The 20,500-nt window shown below is 36.5% G+C and overlaps 2 protein-coding genes across 7 annotated transcripts in view; both read right to left on the bottom strand.

Moving 5' to 3' along the window:
- Nucleotides 1-2,013: 2,013 nt before the first annotated feature.
- On the bottom strand, nt 2,014-6,640 carry LOC149133149 (histone-lysine N-methyltransferase SETMAR-like). The gene is made up of 2 exons (XM_089359171.1): nt 6,470-6,640; nt 2,014-3,012 (listed from the first exon to the last, which is right to left on the bottom strand). The coding sequence occupies exons 1-2, from the start codon at nt 6,501-6,503 to the stop codon at nt 2,873-2,875; spliced, it is 174 nt and encodes a 57-aa protein (XP_089215297.1). The 5' UTR covers nt 6,504-6,640; the 3' UTR covers nt 2,014-2,872.
- Nucleotides 6,641-7,865: 1,225 nt separating this feature from the next.
- LOC106881202 (uncharacterized) overlaps nt 7,866-20,500 on the bottom strand; it is a 38,765-nt gene continuing 26,130 nt past the window's right edge. Inside the window, exons 6-12 of one of the 6 annotated variants that reach the window (XM_089359165.1) lie at nt 19,554-19,874; nt 17,852-18,492; nt 16,496-16,528; nt 15,937-16,129; nt 12,624-12,797; nt 10,624-10,854; nt 7,866-9,051 (exon numbers count right to left, since the gene is read on the bottom strand). In XM_089359165.1, the coding sequence (XP_089215291.1) occupies nt 8,954-9,051; nt 10,624-10,854; nt 12,624-12,797; nt 15,937-16,129; nt 16,496-16,528; nt 17,852-18,492; nt 19,554-19,874 (1,691 nt within the window). In that variant the 3' untranslated portion in view covers nt 7,866-8,953. The remainder of the gene's footprint in view (nt 9,052-10,623; nt 10,855-12,623; nt 12,798-15,936; nt 16,130-16,495; nt 16,529-17,851; nt 18,493-19,553; nt 19,875-20,500) is intronic. The other 5 variants (XM_089359166.1, XM_089359167.1, XM_089359168.1 and 2 more) reach the window with 5 other exon arrangements.

Raw genomic sequence — 20,500 nt, 5'->3', positions numbered from 1 at the left:
CGTCCACTCGTGACTGAGGAAGACCATTGCCAACCTTCAGGAACATTGTGAGCTCTAGGACTAACTTATATTTTGCCTTTGCGGCTCCGTTGGTGGCTAATGAGCCCTGCTCTTGACAAGCATACACAACTGCAAACATTGCAGACCAAGCTTTCCCCATTCACTACACGAGCCGTGCGCATTCATGCAGCTCGCTTAAATTCTTCATGCTGGATACGCGCTCTCTCAAAAGTGTCGATCTCCTCCTTAACCTGCTTCCTCCATCTGTGGCGATGAAAGGCATTGTTCTCCCAGTCAGTGTCCTGCATATCACAGGCCTTGGTTTCTGACGGCGTCTCCTTCCATTCACAAGTTCTCCATAGAGCACCTCCTTAGGAATCCTGCTATCGTTCATTCTAATAAGGTGTCCAGTCCAATGTAACCGGTGCTTGTGCACCATTGCCTCAATACTCAAGATATCAGCTGTCCTCAGGACCTGTGTGTTTGGAATCCTTGAGGTCCAGTCAACATTGAGAATGTGCCTGAGACATCTCTGATGAAAGCATTCAAGGACCCTTACCTGACGTTTGTACAGAGTCCATGTCTCACATGAGTAGAGGAGCGATGTCAGCACACATGCATGGTACACAGCAACTTTTGTTTGCATTGCGATGCCATGCTGGGACCAGAGACGAGACTGAAGAGACCGGAAGGAATCAGTTGCTCTCTGCAACCTGAAAGATATTTCCTCATCCAAGGAGCAAGAACGGCTGAGTGTGCTGCCCAGGTAGACAAACTTGTCTACTACCTTCAGAATTGTTCCTTCAACCAAGATAGCTGGTTCCATATATGGATTTCCTGGTGCAGGCTGGAGCATTACATTATATATATGTGTGTATATATATATATGTGTATATATATATATATATGTGTGTATATATATATATATGTGTGTATATATATATATATATGTGTGTATATATATATATATATGTGTGTATATATATATATATATGTGTGTATATATATATATATATATGTGTGTATATATATATATATATATATGTGTGTATATATATATATATATATATGTGTGTATATATATATATATATATATGTGTGTATATATATATATATATATATATATATATATATATATATATATATATATATATGTGTGTATATATATATATATATATATGTGTGTATATATATATATATATATATGTGTGTATATATATATATATATATATATATATATATATATATATATATATATATATATATATATATATATATGCATATATCTATACATACAAATATTACATAGATGCATATAAATAGAGTTTAGAGAAGAACCACCAACAGACAATTCAAACAACGAAGGAAGGAAACCCCCATCAAGAAAAACCTTCAAAATACTAATTAAAAATCTATGAAATCTAAAAGAAAAGTATAAAATCCATAAAAATCTATAAAATATTAAGACTAAAATTTAATTCAACTTAGTAAATTGATAAAATAGAAGGTAAAGTGTTGACTTTGTGCGTTTCCTGGCCACATTATGGCAGAAAGATCCAGTACAATTCACAATAAATTGATCCAGATTATATTCTACTCAAAATACGGTCACTCATCAAGTCTCTGGAAAAAATAAGAATTTAAATAACGTATCTTATATCAGTATTTGTAGGAGAAAGCTCTCGTTAGTACAAGAAATGAAATGTAAACGCTTAATACTAATCATTCAAGTTAAAGTTATGATTCATCTAAAATAATATCTGTGGACTAAAAGATCTTTGTGAACAGAAATCCATAGAAAAAGATAATGTTATTAAATAAATAAATTCAAACGTTAATATTAGTAAAATAAACAGCATCACTTATCGACAATCTCCTGTGAACTGTGAGAGTTCACAGGAAATGTGGTTGGGAAGCAAGCTTCCTTCTGCACAGCCATGCCGGTGCCTAAAGATATATATACACACACACACACACAAATATATATAAGGTTGGCAAGAAAGTAATTTCGGATTTTTAGTGTGAAATCATTTTTTTTTTTTTTCAAAGAAGGAATGAACTTTAATCAATTACATATTTTCCATTGTTTTCAATGATCTTTTGCCATCTTTCTCGCAACTTCATGCTTCTCTGCTCAGAGAACTTCTGGTCCTTTTCAGCCAAAAACTGAAACAAGTTCGATTTCCAGTCATCATCATTATTGAAATATTTTACCATCCAAAGAACTTTGCAAACTTTGAAATAAATGGTAATCTGATGGTGCAAGATCAGTTCTATACGGTGGATGACATCACTTCTCAACCAAGCTCCAGTAATTCTCCACGAGTTAGCAAAGACATATGTGGTCTTAGTGTTGTGATGGTGGAACAATTCTTGCCGATGGTTTTTTATTGCTTCCTCCAGTTTCAGGAGTTATTGACAATAAATATCTGAATGGTTTTGTTCCTTGGAAGCAGCTCAAAATACACAAAAACCTTTTCAATCCCACCAAATTGACAGCATGACCTTTTATTGATGCAATTCAGCTTTTGACGTGGTTTGTGCTCGTTCATTACGCTTGGACCATCATCATTTTCGTTTGTGTTATTGTAGACAATCCATTTTTCATCACCAGTGATGATTCGTTTAAAAAAAAAGGTCAATTTCATTGCATTTGATGTATATTGCAAATATTGATTCGTTGTGTTAAGTGAATCTCTTTCAATTCCTGTGGAATCCAAATATCGAGCTTCTTAATGAGTCCAAGACATTTTAAGTGATTTTCAATTGTTGTGTGTGATACATTGAACCTCTCTGCAATCTCTCGCACAGTTATATGACAATCAAATTCAATTATGGCTTTAATTCAGTCATCATCATCATCTTCAATAGGTCAACCAGAATGTTGGTCATCTTTGAGCAAACAATCTCCAGAACAGAATTTTTCAAACCATTTCTGACATGTGTATTCTGTCAAGCAATCAACACCATAAACTCCACATATCTCTTTGTGAACGTCAGCAGCTTTCTTGCCTTTATGGGAAAGAAAAAAGCAAAATATGGCAAAAATGTTCCTTTTTGCACTCCATGTTAAAATTGACACTGAACTAACAGCTGCAAACAAATTTACACACAATTTGCTTCTAAAGTAAGCTAAAGGTAATGGCTATCAAATGTCAAAAGGAACAAAATCGTAACTTTATCTATTTGCAAAAAAAACAAATTACTTGCTTGCCAACCCAACACACACACACACACACACACACACACACACACACACACACACACACATATATATATATATACATTTATATATTTTTACAACTGAATGCATATATATTTTAGCATATGTAATTACACATGTAAAAATATATGCATTTCCTAATTGTGGGAACCAGCGAAATGGAACCTAGTATTTTAAGTGTGTGTGTTTGTTTATATATATATCATCATCATCATTAAACGATGATGATGATGATATATATATAAACAAACACACACACTTAAAATACTAGGTTCCATTTCGCTGGTTCCCACAATTAGGAAATGCATATATTTTTACATGTGTAATTACATATGCTAAAATATATATGCATTCAGTTGTAAAAATATATAAATGTATAAATAGAGATAGAGATATACTTCTGTTGGCAACCTAAGATCTCTTTCTCCAAGAGAAGGGAAGATTATATGGTGCATGTGCACAAACTGTGGTGTTGCATGGTAGCAAGATGTGGGCCCTGAATGCAGAAGACGTGAAGGCTGGAGAGGAATGAAGCTGGGATGCTCCACTTGATGTGGGGATGTCAGGGTGCATGTGCAACAGAGAAGTCAGTATAAGAGGAATCAGATGGAGTGTGCCTCAAAGGGGACCTTGCTGGTTTGGTCATGTGACACAGATGGATGAGGAGAGTTGCATAAAGAAGTGCCAGTCACTCAAGTGGAGGGAGATCCAGGAAGACCTGGGACCTACACAATGTTTTGAGTGACACAGACGCTTCAAAACCAGAAGAACATCCCTGGAAGAATGATGAGCAATCTGCAAGATTTGCCACAAGCATTACCTCCCCTGGAAATATGGTTTTGTGCATTGAGAATTCATCCCCCAGGGCCAGGCCATCAATTCAGAGTTCTACTGCGATGTTTTGAAGCATGGCACACAAAGAATTGGTTTCTTCACCAAACTCTCTCCTTTCATGAGTTTCTCACCAAAAACAACATCATATCACTTCCACACCCACATTATTCGCCAGATTTTGCTCCTGCAATTTTCCATCTCTTGCCCAAGATGATAATGCAGCTCAAAGGTCACCATTTTAATACTGTTGTCATGATTCAGAGTGAATTACAGAAGGTCCTCAACTCACTCACAGAAAATGACTTCCAGGCTGGATTCCAAAAGAGACAGGAGTACTGGCACAGGTGTATTGCTGTGCAAGGTGACTATTTCAAAGGAAATAATGTTTAAAACTTAGGTAAACAAGTTCTTTTTTTTTTCTTAACATAGCTAGTCCAGGGACCTTTTGATACCACCTCAAACTACATAATTTGAGGCTGCTGTGAGTTATTTTGAGTTCAATGTCATAAGTTTTTCATCCACAACTGATTTAATAGCAAACTGCTTGTAAAAATATTTATCATGCTCTCCCACTCTTATGGACACACATTTTTCTAGACAGTTATTTCCTTACTAAGTAACAAATTAATAAATGAAAACAATAATTGAAATTATGGAGAATATTTAAGGAATCCTAAACCAATTTTCAAGCCACACTACATGTATATAGTATTAAAACAAATAGCAACTAAAAATATCACATATCAATTAAATTAGTATTTAAACATACACCCTTACAGAACTGCTAAGGGAAAGACATTCATCTCTCTCTTATATATATGTGTGTGTCTGTAGGTGCTGTTCAAGCAGTCCTCACTGAAGAGATCTATGGAAGAGACACAGCATTAAAAATATTTAAACTCTTATTCCTAACAATTTACGTGTGTTGACACCCTTAGTGTCGAATGAATTTTTCTGTTATAAACACTTAGCTGTTTATATTAATTTTTATTATCATCATCGTTTGACGTCTGTTTTCCATACTGGCACAAGTTGGACAGTTTGTCCGAGGTCTGGAAAACCAGGCTCCAATCTGATCTGGCAATGTTTCTACAGCTGGATGCCCTTCCTAACGCCAACCACTCAGGGTGTAGTGGGTGCTTTTTACGTGCCACCGGCATGGGAGCCAGTCATTCGGATAGTGCTTTTTACATGCCACTGGCACGGGTATATATATATATATATATATATATATATATATATATATATATATAGAGAGAGAGAGAGAGAGAGAGAGAGAGAGAGAGAGAGAGAGAGAGAGAGCTGTCAAGCCAAGTGAAATCATAGTTATGGCTAGTGCCAATAGCATACAACTGGCACATAAGCAGGACCTTCTGAGGCAATGTGTCTGGTGCCAGTGTTGTTAACTAGCAAGCATGCTGATGACACATACGAGGCACCTTTCAAGCGTTGGGCCTCATGGACGCAATGACAAATGACCAAGACCTTTGGCAATATGCCATGTTTGAGAGGAAGACCCATCAAGACAAATGAAATCAGTCGTGTCATGCAACTGGCATATAGAAAGCACCCATTACACTCTCGGAGTGGTTGGCATCCAGCTGTAGAAACCATGTCAAATCAGACTAGAGTCTGGTGCAACCCATCAGCTTACCAGCTCTGGTCAAACTGTCCAACCCATCCCAGCATGGACAACAGACATTAAATGATGCTCATGATGATATATCGTAATCTTTCAGCATCTGCTTTCCATGCTGGTATGGGTTGGATGGTTTGACAGAAACTGGCAAGCTGAAGAACTGCACCAGGTTCCAATTTGATTTGGCAGGGTTTCTATGGCTGGAAGCCCTTCCTAACATCAACCACTCCAAGAGTGTAATGGGTGCTTTTTACGTGCCTTTGGCACACATGCGTATTTTTCTAAGACTATTCTGTTCCTTGTCTCCTGATTTTTTCCTCTTTCCAACAATGAGCCATGCTTGAAATGTCACACACCCTTTTTCCATCTTAAACTTTCTTTGGGCATCAATCTGTGTATGTCCTTTTGACTTTTGTTTTCCCCGTTTTTGTTTTGTCTATCACACACACAGGCATTCTCATAAAAGATATTCACTTATACACATCTGCATATTTCTAGACAAAAGTACAAAGGTAAAGTTGTACAGAAGCATTTATATTTACATTTATTAAAGTCAAAAGTGTATTAAGGTCTACGTTTTTCAAAACCCATTATTTATTATTTTTCAGATCCTTATTTTTTCTCAAATCCCATTTCCAAATTTTCAGAGATGGATATTATATATTACTAAAACAATCATTCTCCAAATTTTTTTTTTTTTTCCTGTATTTCCTGAAATTCTTTTCAAATTTATGGTTACGGTTAAATGTAATAATAATAATGTCAATACTCACATTGCATAATCTGGAGTCTGCAGGTTTTTATCATGAACCCAAGAGATGCTGTGTTGTACCTTCTTTTCTATCAGACTCCATATTGGCTACAGATGTATTATGCCTGTTGACTTTACTTTTGAATGACACAACGAGCATGCCACTGATATTTTGAAACAGAAACAAATCAGACATTGCACTTATACATGTACATTCTTTTGATTGTGTCTAGATACAATGTTTTTATTGAGACATTCATTTCCTAGGAGATGCAGCTTTATTTCTACAATTGCATGTGAGTGATATAAATAATGACCATTTTTATAATTTCCTTCAACTACTGTTAGTAGTAATAGAAAAGATGATTAAAATGGTTGTTATTTTCACCACTCATGTTACTACCATATTTATTATTAGTATTTATGTTACCATTACACCATGACAGTGTAACAAGTCCCCTTTATTGTTACAATTATCTGTATGACATTATTATTAACGAATTTAATTTTGATATCACCATTTAATTTTTATTTAATTTTTTGTTCTATGCATATATATAAATCTATTATTACTATTTTAATTTTCAACATTTCTTGCATTCCTTTATTCATAATCACAGTTAGTACTGCTAGCTTAGCATTCCCCAGGATCACCTCCACCCCCACCAGTTACAGACAGAATTGTTACCTGCTTTTCATTCATAACAGTATTGCTATGATATATGTATGCAGATGTGTGTGTGTGTGTGTGTGTGTGTGTGTGTGTGTATTCTGTTTCAGTGGCCATTCCTGTCTGGTTGGTTTTTGGTAAATGAGGGAGAGCAATATTGCTACCCTCATTTGAGTTTCTTGCCATGATGTAGGTTCATCAGGGATCTTGGAGAGCAGATTAAGCTTTGACATAATAGTAAATATCCATAGGCCTTTGAATCCCAAGATATTGCAGCAACTGGTCCTCATTCTAGACAGGATGAGTGAGACATTTGCAACAATGCAGTGGCATCCTGTTCAGCAGATGGTATAACTCTTGATTTCAGTTTGGTGCCAGCCTCTCAAGGGTCTACCATATCACCACACATCTATTTTACCTTTTCTCTAGAAACTAGAGTCGCAATTCTTTCACTCTCTCCCAGTAGCTCAAGTGTTTCATTGATGCAATCTTCTTGGCGTAACACTGCTGAACTGCCTTGATTCCTGCCATTACACTAACTCTGTGGGATGGCCATAGTTGAGAGCAAATGTTCTCCATAGAACCAGCATAGTTTCCTGGTCCCTTATATATATAGATACACACACAAACATGCTCCTATTTCATTGAGTGCAGCTCTACACTGAGCTGAGATGCAGCACCCTGCTAAACAGAAAATAGATTTTTTTTTAAATGACAAAGAGAAAAAAAAAATAACTTAACAGTGGCATCCTTGAAGTTTTGTTATGTTTTATTGGTGATATAGCAGACTTTCCAAGTTCTTTTGGACGATTTATACGAAGACTGACAAAATGAACCTGTCAGCTGGAACTGAAACTAACAGGGAAGAACCTCTTCCCACACTGATTGCCAAGATTCCTATGTGGAGTAAAAAGGAAGAGTAGGGAAGTACAAAGAACGAAACTTTATAAAAAAGGTGGTGAGTTTGGTGTGAAGGGAAGAGAGGTCACAACAACGGAGCTGTACAAATTAGGGGGGAGGGGGAGGGGGACGGGGAGGGGGGGGAGAAGAGAGAAGAGATAGCTGCATAAGGTTCACGATGCTAAAGTCTGAAAGAACAGCTGAAAAGTCGCTAAACCAGCATTAATTCTGCACGATAGAAAAAGCAGTAAATGAGATCTTGAGTGGGTAAAGGCAGGATGTTACAGCAGCTCATTACCAAGTTTCCATAAACAAGCATGGTGGTGGTGGTGGTGGTGTTTCTGGTGTTAAGAGTAAGGAGAGGGAGAGGGGGTTACAGTTGTTGCCTGTTGAAGTTGCCTTGCCACTCCTATACCACTTAATTACCACTCAACATCAACAAATACTTACAAGGAACAAAAGGAACAGTTGAGATGGGGGGGGGGGGGGAGAAAGGGTCAGTGAGAATGAGTAAAGAGCAGAATTGTGGGAGATTTATTGGTTCCCCAGATTAAATGTTCCTAATTCACCCTTAAAAAGAATTCTGCTCAGTTTAACAAGTTCAACATTTACTGCTTATCTCTTAATTTACTAATAGAAAAGATAATTAACCAGAAATCCACTAGAATATTTGTTGGTAAAAGTGAAAAAAGAACCTAGATGTGACCCCATTCTATAGCCCAAATATGAAGAGGGGAGCCAATAAACCTTCCACAAGACAAGTGTTGATTAGTCGAGTGTCAAAAGATTGAGGGAAAATGCCTACAAAAGCATCATAATAAAGTGTCACCTTCATCAAGAGCAGCCATCAAGGGGAGGGGAAGGGAGGTGGTGTCTGCCTGTTGGTGGCCAGTCATTTATACGACCCATCACACAGTTTCTAGGCTCCAGAATTTACTACTGTGCCAGAGTTTGCTGGGAAAAGGTAGGTCGGCCAAGCCCAGTATTGCCTCTTCCACCACGGATACCTCCAGTTCGTGGCTGTCCTCGTACAGCTAAAATAAGAAAACAACACAACATTCAAGACAAAGTCATTCCTAAACTGATGGTCACAACAAAACATTCTAACTTATGATAGTTTTACATTTAAAAAGAAACAAAAAAAGAAATTAGTTCTATAATAAAGAACTTAGAATAAATTCTTGCAATAAATTTTACAATATAAAATGGAGAAGAACATTATTAAATTTTATATCAGAAAACTTACAAGGTAAAAGAAATAGTTTAGCCTCTGTGTCAACCTCTGCTCTAAGCCAACCTCCCACATAAGCCAGAAAAATCTTTCTAAATTAATGATGTGAGATATAGGCAGTTGGTAAATATTAACATTAATCACATCGAGATTATAGTAAGGCATGCATGGGTGCCACTGGTTCATAAATAGAGTGCCATGAAGACGTAATTAAATATAGTTACTGTGTTCAAACCCAGCCAATGTTAGCTGTAGATTAAGAAACTTCAGCAGAGGAGAGCATTAGCAGACAGGCACCATGGCATGGATTGAAATGCTACCAATATTCTGATGTTTATAGTTGATGCAGTCACATTAAACATGGTGGGGGGTTTCAATCATATCTTTGGGAAATAATATTTAATAAGGAAAACTTACTTTCCATTTATGATAAGCAAAAGTAACTTAAAGTGAGAAAAGTTAATTGAATAAAACCAGCAACAGATGATGATGATGGTAAGAAATGGTATTCATTATAAAGCAATGATAGCCAAGAAGTAAAAATGAGGGACGGTTACAATGAAATGAGAGAGAGAGAAGCGTAAATAAATGACAAAAACTGATTATTTCTTTCTGATAAGTAGACAAACTTGGCACTTTTAATTAATACATTTAAAAAGACTAAGAGGATTTTAAACTTATTGATTTTTATATAATGGTTATATATATATATATATATATATATATATATATATATATATATATATATATATATATATACACACACATATTATGCCTAAGCAGACAGTATAGCTTGGCACAGTCCTCTGGCTTGCCAGCTCCTGTCAAATTATCCAACTCCTGTCAGCATGGGAAATGGACGTTAACGATTACACACACACACACACACACACACACACTATATATATATAAATAGATATACATATAAGTCAGTTATAGCAACATTAGTACTAGACAGGTACTAATTTTGATCCCTGAATTTTCAAAAGTAAAGTAGATGTCACTGGTATTTGAACAATTGATGTTAAAGTGATGGGACTAAATGCTGCCAATTGTTGTTCACCACACTACTAATGATTGCCTTAATAATAATCCTTTCTACTATAGGCACAAGGCCTGAAATTTGAGGGAAGGGGCCAGTCAATTACATTGACCCAGTACATGACTGGTACTTATTTTATCAACCCTGAAATGTTGAAAGGCAAAGTTGGCCTCAGCAGAATTCAAACTCAGAAAGCATTTTGCCCAGTGTGTCAATGGTTTTGCAAGCTCGCTGTCTTAATAGTAATAATTCCAAACAGAAAAACATTTATCATCAAATTACAGAATTAATATCAACGGAATGGAAGAGAGTGTTTTTAGATGAGCTCCTCACCGCACACACCTCCGCCAGCTCCTGTGCCACCACCTCGCATACTGCCCCCATTTCCACTGGTCCCACTACTGCCGGTTCCAGTGCGAGCGATACTTGATGTATTTCCAGTGCTTCCCGGACTGGCACTGCTGCGTTTGGTGAAGCCACTTCCAAACGATGTACCATTCAATGCAGCGCCATAATTGTCAGCTGTCCGGTACTCACGGCCACTGGAGAAAGCCGAGTAATTGCCTACAGGTGACCGGAAGAGAAACAGGGATTCCATTAGAGACTACACAGAACTACAAATACATGTATACATACATATATATATACACACACATCTACACAAACACATATACACACACACACATCTACACATACCTTTACAAGTACATATACATATGTACACATTACATATGTATACACACATAAATACATTTTATTTATATATATATATATATATATATATATATACATATATAAGCAATATATACATTCACACATGGCTTATATATACACACAGACATGCATTAAATATATATATATATATATATATATATATATATATATATATATATATATCAGTATATTCATATACATGAAAACATGACACACACACACATTTATACATGTTGAAAATATACTGCAATCATTTAAGCATGAATAAAAGAGACAAGTTTGGATAAGTTTACAAAGGACATGGTTAAACCAATTGTAAGGAGGGAAAGAGAAACTGCAATCTAATGACATGTATGTGATTGCAGTTGATTTTTGTGTGAAGTTGAGATGAAAGAATTTATGTTTCTAAAACTGGTCATTAATTCCACAAGATTTAATTCCAGAATTTATTCATGGTTTTTCGAATTGACATTTACAGAACCCATTCCAAATAGTGAACTTTGGAAGTATTTGTTCAGTTTTATATGTCACAATTAGAAAATTAAGAGTAATATTCATTTATATTGCAACTTGGATAGAAATTGTATCAAAAGATATTCTAACAATATAATTGAAAGTTGAAGGAGGAGCAGTACCCTACTCCCAAAACTGTGTCCTTCATAAAGATCTGTGTCTGCAGGAAAGGAACTCAATGTTCAGGTCAGTAGGTCCACAGACATTAAGAATGTTGAAGTGAGGAAAGATGATGATGATGATGATGACGGTAATTTGATGAAGTGGAGTTAGGCAGATGACTGGTGAAATAAGTAAAAAATGGTAACAGAATCAGGTGAGAAAACAGCACAATTTGGAATTGGCTGTAAAACCTTGTATTCAACCATGACAATGGAATAATTTAACAAAAATATTCACAAAATAGAAACAGATGCATCTGATGTTGTCTTGATTAAAATAGAGAAACCAATTTTTGGGGGGTTTTTTGTTTACATTTATTAGAAAAAGAGATGGAGTGGCTGTCAGATGGTGCTGATTATGTGTTGACTGAAGACGGAGTAGAGTTTATATATCACATAGCAAGTCGAGTAATGAATCAATCATGCTGTTGTTGTTGTTAAGGTATCTTGTTCTAAACATTCCAACCAAAAAGAGAGAGAGAGTGGTGAGTTGGTTCAAGGCCTTCACTGGTGTCATCATCACAATCAAATTCATTGTTTAATGTCGGCTTTCCATGCTGGGATGGGTTGGGTGGTTTTGAATGAGAACTGGCAAGCCAGGAGGCTGCACCAGGGTCCAGTCTGATTTGGCAAGGTTTCTACAGCTGGATGTCCTTCCTAACGCCAACCACTCCAAAAGTGTAGTGGGTGCTTTTTATGTGCCACCAGCACAGAACCCAGTCAGGTGGCACTGACACTGGCCACACTCGAATGGTGCTTCTTACAAGCCAACGGCACAGGTGCTAGTCAAGTGGCACTGGCTGAAGAAAACTATTGATTTATGTTGGTGATAATGAAATCATTATTTGAAGTATTTAACTACATGTTTATAGAGATTTGTAATTAACACATCAATCATTAATGTAACAATTTAAACGAGCCAAAAAAAAGGGAGAAGATACTTACTCCTGGTGTAAGCTCCTCGGTTGCCACCACCACCACCGCCACTTCCTCCACTACTACTACCACTACTGTTCCGATTGAAGCCATTGTTTAAACCACTTCGACTGCCTCTGTTACCACGGTAATTACGATTCTGAAAGCTTCCTCTTGGGAAATATCCAGGAGAATAACTGTTTCCTGAAATTAGACAGTAATTAAACAATTTTATCAACAGTCAAATCATTTTATTTGTTACATTAACTTAGATTTGTGCTGTGTCATAAGCAACAGAACAGTTACTTCTGATCAGAAATATTGATGATCAGCTGGGATAGTTTGCAGGGGAAAAGAGAGGAATATAGGAGAAAGAAGTTTTTAAGCTGATTGTAAGTGTGAATATTGTGGTGTATAATGAGATTTAAAGGCACAAAACAACAACTCTCCTGGGAGTTGAACTCTTTGCCTTCGAATAAACCAACTTAATTCATTAAAAATGGGACAAAATTTCATGAAACATTTGTTTCCCTCTTTTCAACCCTTTAATCCATTTGGGAGTCTAGTGTTATTTTTGTTGCTCAGTCCCCAGTTCAGGCCCTGATCCACTAAATCTGTTGCTTACAGTTACATTTTTTAACTTACCCTTCTTATTTTTAAGATATTATAGGCTATATCAGAGAGGTTTGGCTGCTATTTTGTTAGGTTACCTATATACCTGCTTAAATGCACTCAAATTCAATGTTCTTGTTAATATTATTAATAGTAGTAGGAGTAATAGTAGTAGCAGTAACTAAACCCAATATTATTGACATAATCTGTAAAAATAACAAGGGATGAATAATTATAAAATGAAATCATTGGCTGTGAAGGTAAGAAGCTTGTTTCCCAACCATGTAGTTTGAAGTTCAGTCCTACTGTGCAGCACCTTGAGCAAGTGATCAGCTTTTGATCATCATCATCATCACCATATTCCAGGCAAGCAAGAGTCAGGTGGTTTGGCAGGATCCAATGAGTTCCAATGTCTGCATTGCGATTACTTCTACAGCTGGATGCCCTTCCTAACACCAACCCTTTTACAGTGTGTACAAGGGGCTTTTCTCAGTGAATTTGCCAAGTAAGCCACAAGGAAAAAGACCCTTCGAATGAGTGGGGTTACAGTAAAAAGGGAAGTGGCTTTATGCCTGTCATAGACAGGCTAAAGTATGAAAGAGAGACAAGTATTTTGCTGTGGAGAAGACACATGGATACTCTGCCTTAGATAAGGGTGGGTGAGAGTAACTGGAAAGAGAGATAAAGATGGTAGGGACAGGGTGTCAGTGCACGTACTCAAGGTACAAAGTGAAGATGAGAGAGAATATGAACATAGGAACTGGGTGGGTAGATAAGTTCATTTGAGAGAGAAAGAGAGAGAGAGAGAAGAGAGGTGAATGTAGTAAAAAGAACAAGGGTGGGGGGATGGTCAATGGTAAACATTAATATGCGGGTAGGGGTAAAAGAAATAGGAGCAGCTAAGGAGGAAGGGTGAGAGATAAGAAGCAGTACAGGTGGAGTGGAGAGCAGCAGTGTAATCCTGTAGATAGATCAGAAAGTAAAGAGTAGGGGGTGAGAGTGATGAGGATCTGATGTATAAGGGAGTATAAAGAGAGAGGTGGGGACAGTGGACTGTAGATATAAAAGGGTAATGAGAATGAGAGCAGATATGGAAGGGTGTTAAAGATATGGTAGTCCTAAGCTCTGTCTGAGGAGAGAGAAAGAGATGCCTTGAGACACACAGAAAAGGGTGAGCAGTAGAAAATAAAGCAGAAAAGGATGACGTTGAAATTGAGGGATGGAGTTAAAATGAAAGGGTTCTAAGGAGAGTGGGGAGTAACTGGCAGCACAAAAGCGGATGAGATACGTGCCATAGTTACAAGAATGATGTTAAGGTGAGTAGATAAAGTGGTCAATAGGACAATTAAGTCTCAGAAAACAGAGCAACAGCATTTTATATCTGCATATGTTCTTTGATCATAACTGGCAGATGAACAAAAAGGGGCTGGTTTTATGAGGCCTTTCTGCAGGAAGGTTAAAGAAACTAGTCTTTGCATGACATACAGGAAGTAAATTTTCTTGAATGCCCAGGTGAGAATTTCTATTACCTAGATGACCTAATTAGCTGTGGGGGGAGGTTCTTCTGAAAATAAAGTTGCTAGAATAAAAATAGAATGGAGAAATGTCAGAGAGCTATTACAACTGTTGGTGGCAAAAGGTCTCTCTCTCTCTCTCTCTCTCTCAGAATGAAAAGCAGATTGTATGATGCTTGTTGAACAGCAATGCCACATGGTAGTGAAATGTGGGCCCTGAATGCAGTGGATATGTGAAAACAAGGAATGAAGCTAGTATGCTCTTCTGGGTGTGCAAAGTGCAAATGTACTGAGAGGAGAATTGGGCATGAGGTATCAAATGTCATGTGCAAGAAAGCAGACTGCACCAGTATGGGCAGAGGATGTATGCAGGTGATGACATGTGTGTAAAGTGCTGATTGCTCAAAGTTAATGGAACTTGTGGAAGGAGACCCAGGGAGATATGGGATTAGGTGGTGAAGGCTAATCTCAAGATGTTGAGCCTCACAGAGGAGACAACAAACAACTGAGATAATGGCAATTTGCTGTGCAGCTCAAGATCAGTCTGTCACAGCAAAAGTGATGTCCTAAAAGCATTCTATTTATGTCGATTCACTCACAGGACCCTATCCATGAGCCCAATCTGTGCCCGCAAAAAAGGTCCCATCTCCCATATTCCTCTTCTTTAAAAAGTATGTTTATAAAATATGAATTATAACTCAACAACATTTCAATCATTCTGATCTAATTTATGATTGTCATGTGGTGTCATTGTTCAATATCAACATACAACCACCAGCGCTATAAATGAAGCTATATATACATACCTCTCAACATATAGCCACTAAGCTCATTGCTTGATACATATCAAGATTTTAACTAAGATTGCAGGTCTTTAAAACTAATGTAGCAATGACATCTTCTAATCCTCACTTCCAAGTGCATCGACAATGGATAACAAGACACCACTAGTCTTACTTTATGAACAAAGGTTTCTTACTTCAATCCAGTAAGGAAACCTGGATATACCCAAGAATAAGACACAAAGATGATTCATCATCATCATTTCACATCCATTGGAAATCAAAAGACTGTGTAGACATAAATATTGTAAATATACACACAGTGTTGTGTGTGTGTGTGTGTGTGTGTGTGTGTGTGCGTGCGCGCACATACATATTGCTGTAACAAATCCCAGAAACCAAACTCCAGAGATAATTTCATGAAACTTTACCAACCCTGATTGTAATCTGTAGGTTGAGGTGATAACTGACTCTTCACTTCATTATTCGGGGTGGCGTCTGTATGTTGTGGCTGGAACACAGCTGCATTGGCATTCATAGATTGGAATACGGCTGCATTGGCATTTAAGTTGGTAATTTTTTTAACAGCGTGAGACTGGGAGCTGGCATCCTGGAAATAATAACGTTTCTGTGAATGGTACAATTTCCGTCCTATTCCAGTTGTGATGAGATAAAAATATAAACAAACTGGAGCCAGAAGTAATTAAACGGATTTACATAATTAAATATTAAGTCTCTGAATGATATGGGAAATGGTAAACAGTGATGTTCATGCCTTTACTATAGTCATTATCAAAATAAAATGATTCCAAAGAAATTGATACTGGCCAAAATCACAAAAATAATAATTATCATTACACAGACTTCACACTTATTTTCATAATTTAAAACAAAATAAACTAATTAGATTATAAATAGTACAATTAAACAAAAACCTATTAAGATCTTTCTGGCTCCAAGTAGGGTAGTAGTATAGTAAAGATTAGAGAGTTACCTTCACAAAAGGACTGATAGCTCCATCTGTTAACTGGAAAATTCATAAACAGGATACATGTTAATAATTGAAGAAATACTGCATGAATCATGAAAGAGACAATTTAAATGTACACAGGTGAAATAAGTTCAAAAACAGAGAGGAAACAGAGTTATAATTTCAATTGCTTGTAAAATAATATTCCTGTCTTGGTTCTGTTCAATGTTCCTGAGTAATTCCCAAGTCTTCCACCATTGTAGAGCACCTTGGATAAATAACTGACTTGAGCCAGTGGTGGACCAATATCTTCGTCAGGAGAGGAATTTCATAGACAGGAAGAGTGCAGAAGACCAACAAATCAGCCTATGCAAACATGAGTGCACACACATACGCATGCATATACATAGGGATATATATATATGTATGTATAAAACACAAAAACATACATAAATTCAGTTGCAAGAACCAGGTCATACGTATAGAGAAACGCCCAAGAGCAACCAGTTTTAAATTCCTCTGTTACAGCCTAGAAGACTTATGATAAACAAGAGGGGACTGAACCTTGGCAAAATGTACACTAAATTTGTTGCTATACCGATTGCCAACTCTCATCAATACATGGGTTGTATGGCACCCACAAGCCACTGGTCAATCCAAATCACAATATAAAAACACCACCAAGTAATAGGATGGTACTTCAGAAAAGAAAAAGAAGAAAAAAGAGCAAAACTGATCAGTTTAGAGTGAAGCAAGCTGAGTTATGGCTAACATCATAGCTTAGTGTGGAGAGTGTAAACAAGTTCATAACTGAATCGAGTCAGTCGATGGAAACAATGACAAACTTGGACGGTCATCAGCTTTACTACAGAGAAGAGGTTATCTCCCCTCTAACAGCAAATGTTTCTACAAATCATTAATACTTGGAAGAGACTGGAAGTAACATTTATGTACTGCGAAGTCGTATCTTTTGATAGAACATGGATTTCTGAAAACGAATTCAGATTTTAAATAAACCTATTTTCCCACAAATCAAAAGTCCATTTGAATATAATAAGAGCTTTATTTCTCTGTCCATCCATCACATTCTATTCCCCAAGTAAAATGAATCTTTCTAGAATTCATCTTTAATTAAGAAACCCAGAAGATTCTTATATTCTATCGTTTTCTTTTACTCAAAAATAAACAGTAAAAATATTCTTCAAAGCTAACACAACTGAATGATTCTATGAGGCATTTTGTAGGAGTGGGGGGGGGGAAGAAGTTTCAGTATTTAATCTTTTTTTTTTTTTTATGTCTGTAGGCTTTAAATTTTGTTACTTTTCACAAAAATGTCAAATCTGAAACCAACAAAATTGTTGAGAACAGAAATCTACTCACTTGTGTTTGGTTTGGCAAGGGAATGGTCGGAATTTCAAATGCAGGTACAGAAGTATCGTTTACAGATTGGCCAATCATAGAGTGAGTGGGTGGGCAGTCTTCCACCGAATGGAATAAAGAATCGGTGGATAAATTTTGAGAAATTGCATTCTGAGTGAATGCTTGGTTCGAGTAGTCCAGTTGTTGGCTGACCACATTGGCAGCGGCAGCAGCAGCAGCAGGCGTAGTCGATAAGAGAGCTGTAGCATGGGCCTGAGCTGGATTAGCAGATGCAACATCCAATGTCACTGCTGAATTAGGTTGCACTGATGGTGGAAGTGCTTGTTGCACATGTTGCACAGTTGGCTGAGGTGTAGACTTAATCACTGGATGATGTGAAGCAGGCACAGTTGTTGATGGGGGTGGTGGTGGTGGTGCTGGTTGATGTGGGGGTTGCTGCTGCTGCGGCTGTTGTTGTTGTTGTTGTTGTTGTTGAGATTGTGCAGCAGCAACTGCTGCGACAGCAGCAGCAGTTTGGTCGTAGCCAGGAGCAACAAATCCTGCCTGAGTGAGACTGTTAACATCTACCGATGTATTTGGTGCATGTCGGACTGCTGGCATCGGGTGAGCAGCTACTACCGCGGGGTCCATATGTTGTGGAGCTACAAAAACAAAATTCACATTTTCACGAAAATCAAAATCTTTCAAAAACAGGAAAAATTATTCACTATTAAATTTCTTTAATTAGCAAAGTTTTACCAAAGAAAATATTTTATAAGAAAAAAAAAAAAAAAAAAAGAAACCTTGGATGACAACAAAGGAAAACTAAGAAACAATTCCTAACAACTTATTTCTGTGAAGGTGCATGGCTTAGTGGTTCGGGGACTCAGTTCACAATCATGAGTTCAATTCTCAGCGACATGTTGTGTCCTTGAGCAAGACACTTTATTTCACTTTATTGCTCTAGTCCACTCAACTGACAAAAATGGGTTGTGTCTTTATTTCAAAGGGCCAGCTTTGTCACATTCTGTGTCATGTTGAACTACATTAAGGGTATGCGTGTCTGTGGAGTACTCAGCCATTTGCACCATAATTTCACAAGCGAGCTGTTCTGTTGAACCCTCATCATCGCAACTGATGGAGTGCCATTTCCCACATCCCACAGAACCACTCAACCATGGAAATGGTTTTCAGAACTATACAGTTGATCATTATAAGCAGCAAAATACTAAACTAAATGAAAATCTAAATTCATCTTTTATAACTAATTAATTCTTATTTATAGATATTGTAATTAAGATGGCAATGATTTAGTGTTAATTTGTTAGTGAAATGAGTAGTTATGGGGTCAGTGAAAATATATTTAAGATGCAAATATAACAACAGGTCAACACCAATCAAGCAAGGTGTGATCCCAAATTTATGGTAATATTTTTTTTCTTTTGTCATTCATATTCAATATACAGAAGAATTTTCTTTCTTTAATTTTCAATTTGCACTTCTTGTTTTGAATTTGAAATTTAGTTTCTATAAATATTCCTAGACCATGTTCTAACAAAATTTAAACTGCTCAAACTTAGATTACTGCACAAAAAATAAGGTACTGAATGGGATGATTGTAAGGATCTAAAATTTATGAACATCCCAAGATTGCTTCAATGAAAATTGAGTTGATATCATTCTCTCATCTCTGACACAACTAATTTGAAGAAAACATACTTACAATCTAAATCTATGGTAGATTCCTGCAAGAAGTTAAAACTTCCTTGTACAGAAGAAACAATTTCTTGGAAAGGACGATGACGTGGAAAAGAAGAGCCAGTCGTGAAGAAAGAAGAATCGTTATCAATGTGATTTTCCAGTCTTGTATTGTTTTTCCTGTTGTCCACTGGTTCTAGTATGACTTCGGGCTGTTTCTCAGGTTCCAGTTTTGGGGCTACAACTTCCTCTGTGTGTTGCTTCAGCTCAGCTGGGTTCACTTCAACAGGAACAACTGTAGCTGGTTCTTCCGCGGGTTTTTCACTGGATTTTTCAGCAACAGGAGCTGATATGCAATGTGTTCAAATTTAAATATCTCACAGAAGAAATTATGATTTAACAAAACAGATTTTTAACTATCAATAAACAGATATTTACAATAACTGAAAACATTTTATGTTTGTAAATCCAATGTGGTTTTCCAGAAATTTAACTGCAGCAAAAAGTGTTATTTTAATCTAATATTGTTAATTAGAAAAGGTCCACTCTATTACGTCGTTGGCATTAAGAAGAGCATTCAGCCACAAAAACCATGCTTAAACCCATACCAGCATGGAAAATGGACAATAAATGATGATGATGAAATAATTTAACTACTAGCTGATTAACAAAGATATTTCTTTGATGAACCACTTGACCCTTTCATGACCTTGTCTCAAATTAAATACTGTTCGTGCATTTTATTTCTAAAATAATCAAAATTTTGGACAGACTTAATAAAAATAACCCCTCTTATGACAATAAAAACTCACAAAAACTGAGATAAATCAAATTATCATTTGATCCTTACATTTCTCAGTCTTTCATCACTAAACTATGGAGTGAAAATATTCTCAATGTATTTTCAAGTAATTAAAATATTTTATTTTCATTAAAAACTGTGTTTAGAATTGTGTAAGTATACCTCAACAT

This window comes from Octopus bimaculoides, chromosome 11, assembly GCF_046866305.1.
Source record: "Octopus bimaculoides isolate indiv1 chromosome 11, ASM4686630v1, whole genome shotgun sequence".
Classification (NCBI taxonomy): domain Eukaryota; kingdom Metazoa; phylum Mollusca; class Cephalopoda; order Octopoda; family Octopodidae; genus Octopus; species Octopus bimaculoides.
Note: the sequence above shows the minus strand (reverse complement) of the source record. Positions and strands in the feature narration are given on the sequence as shown.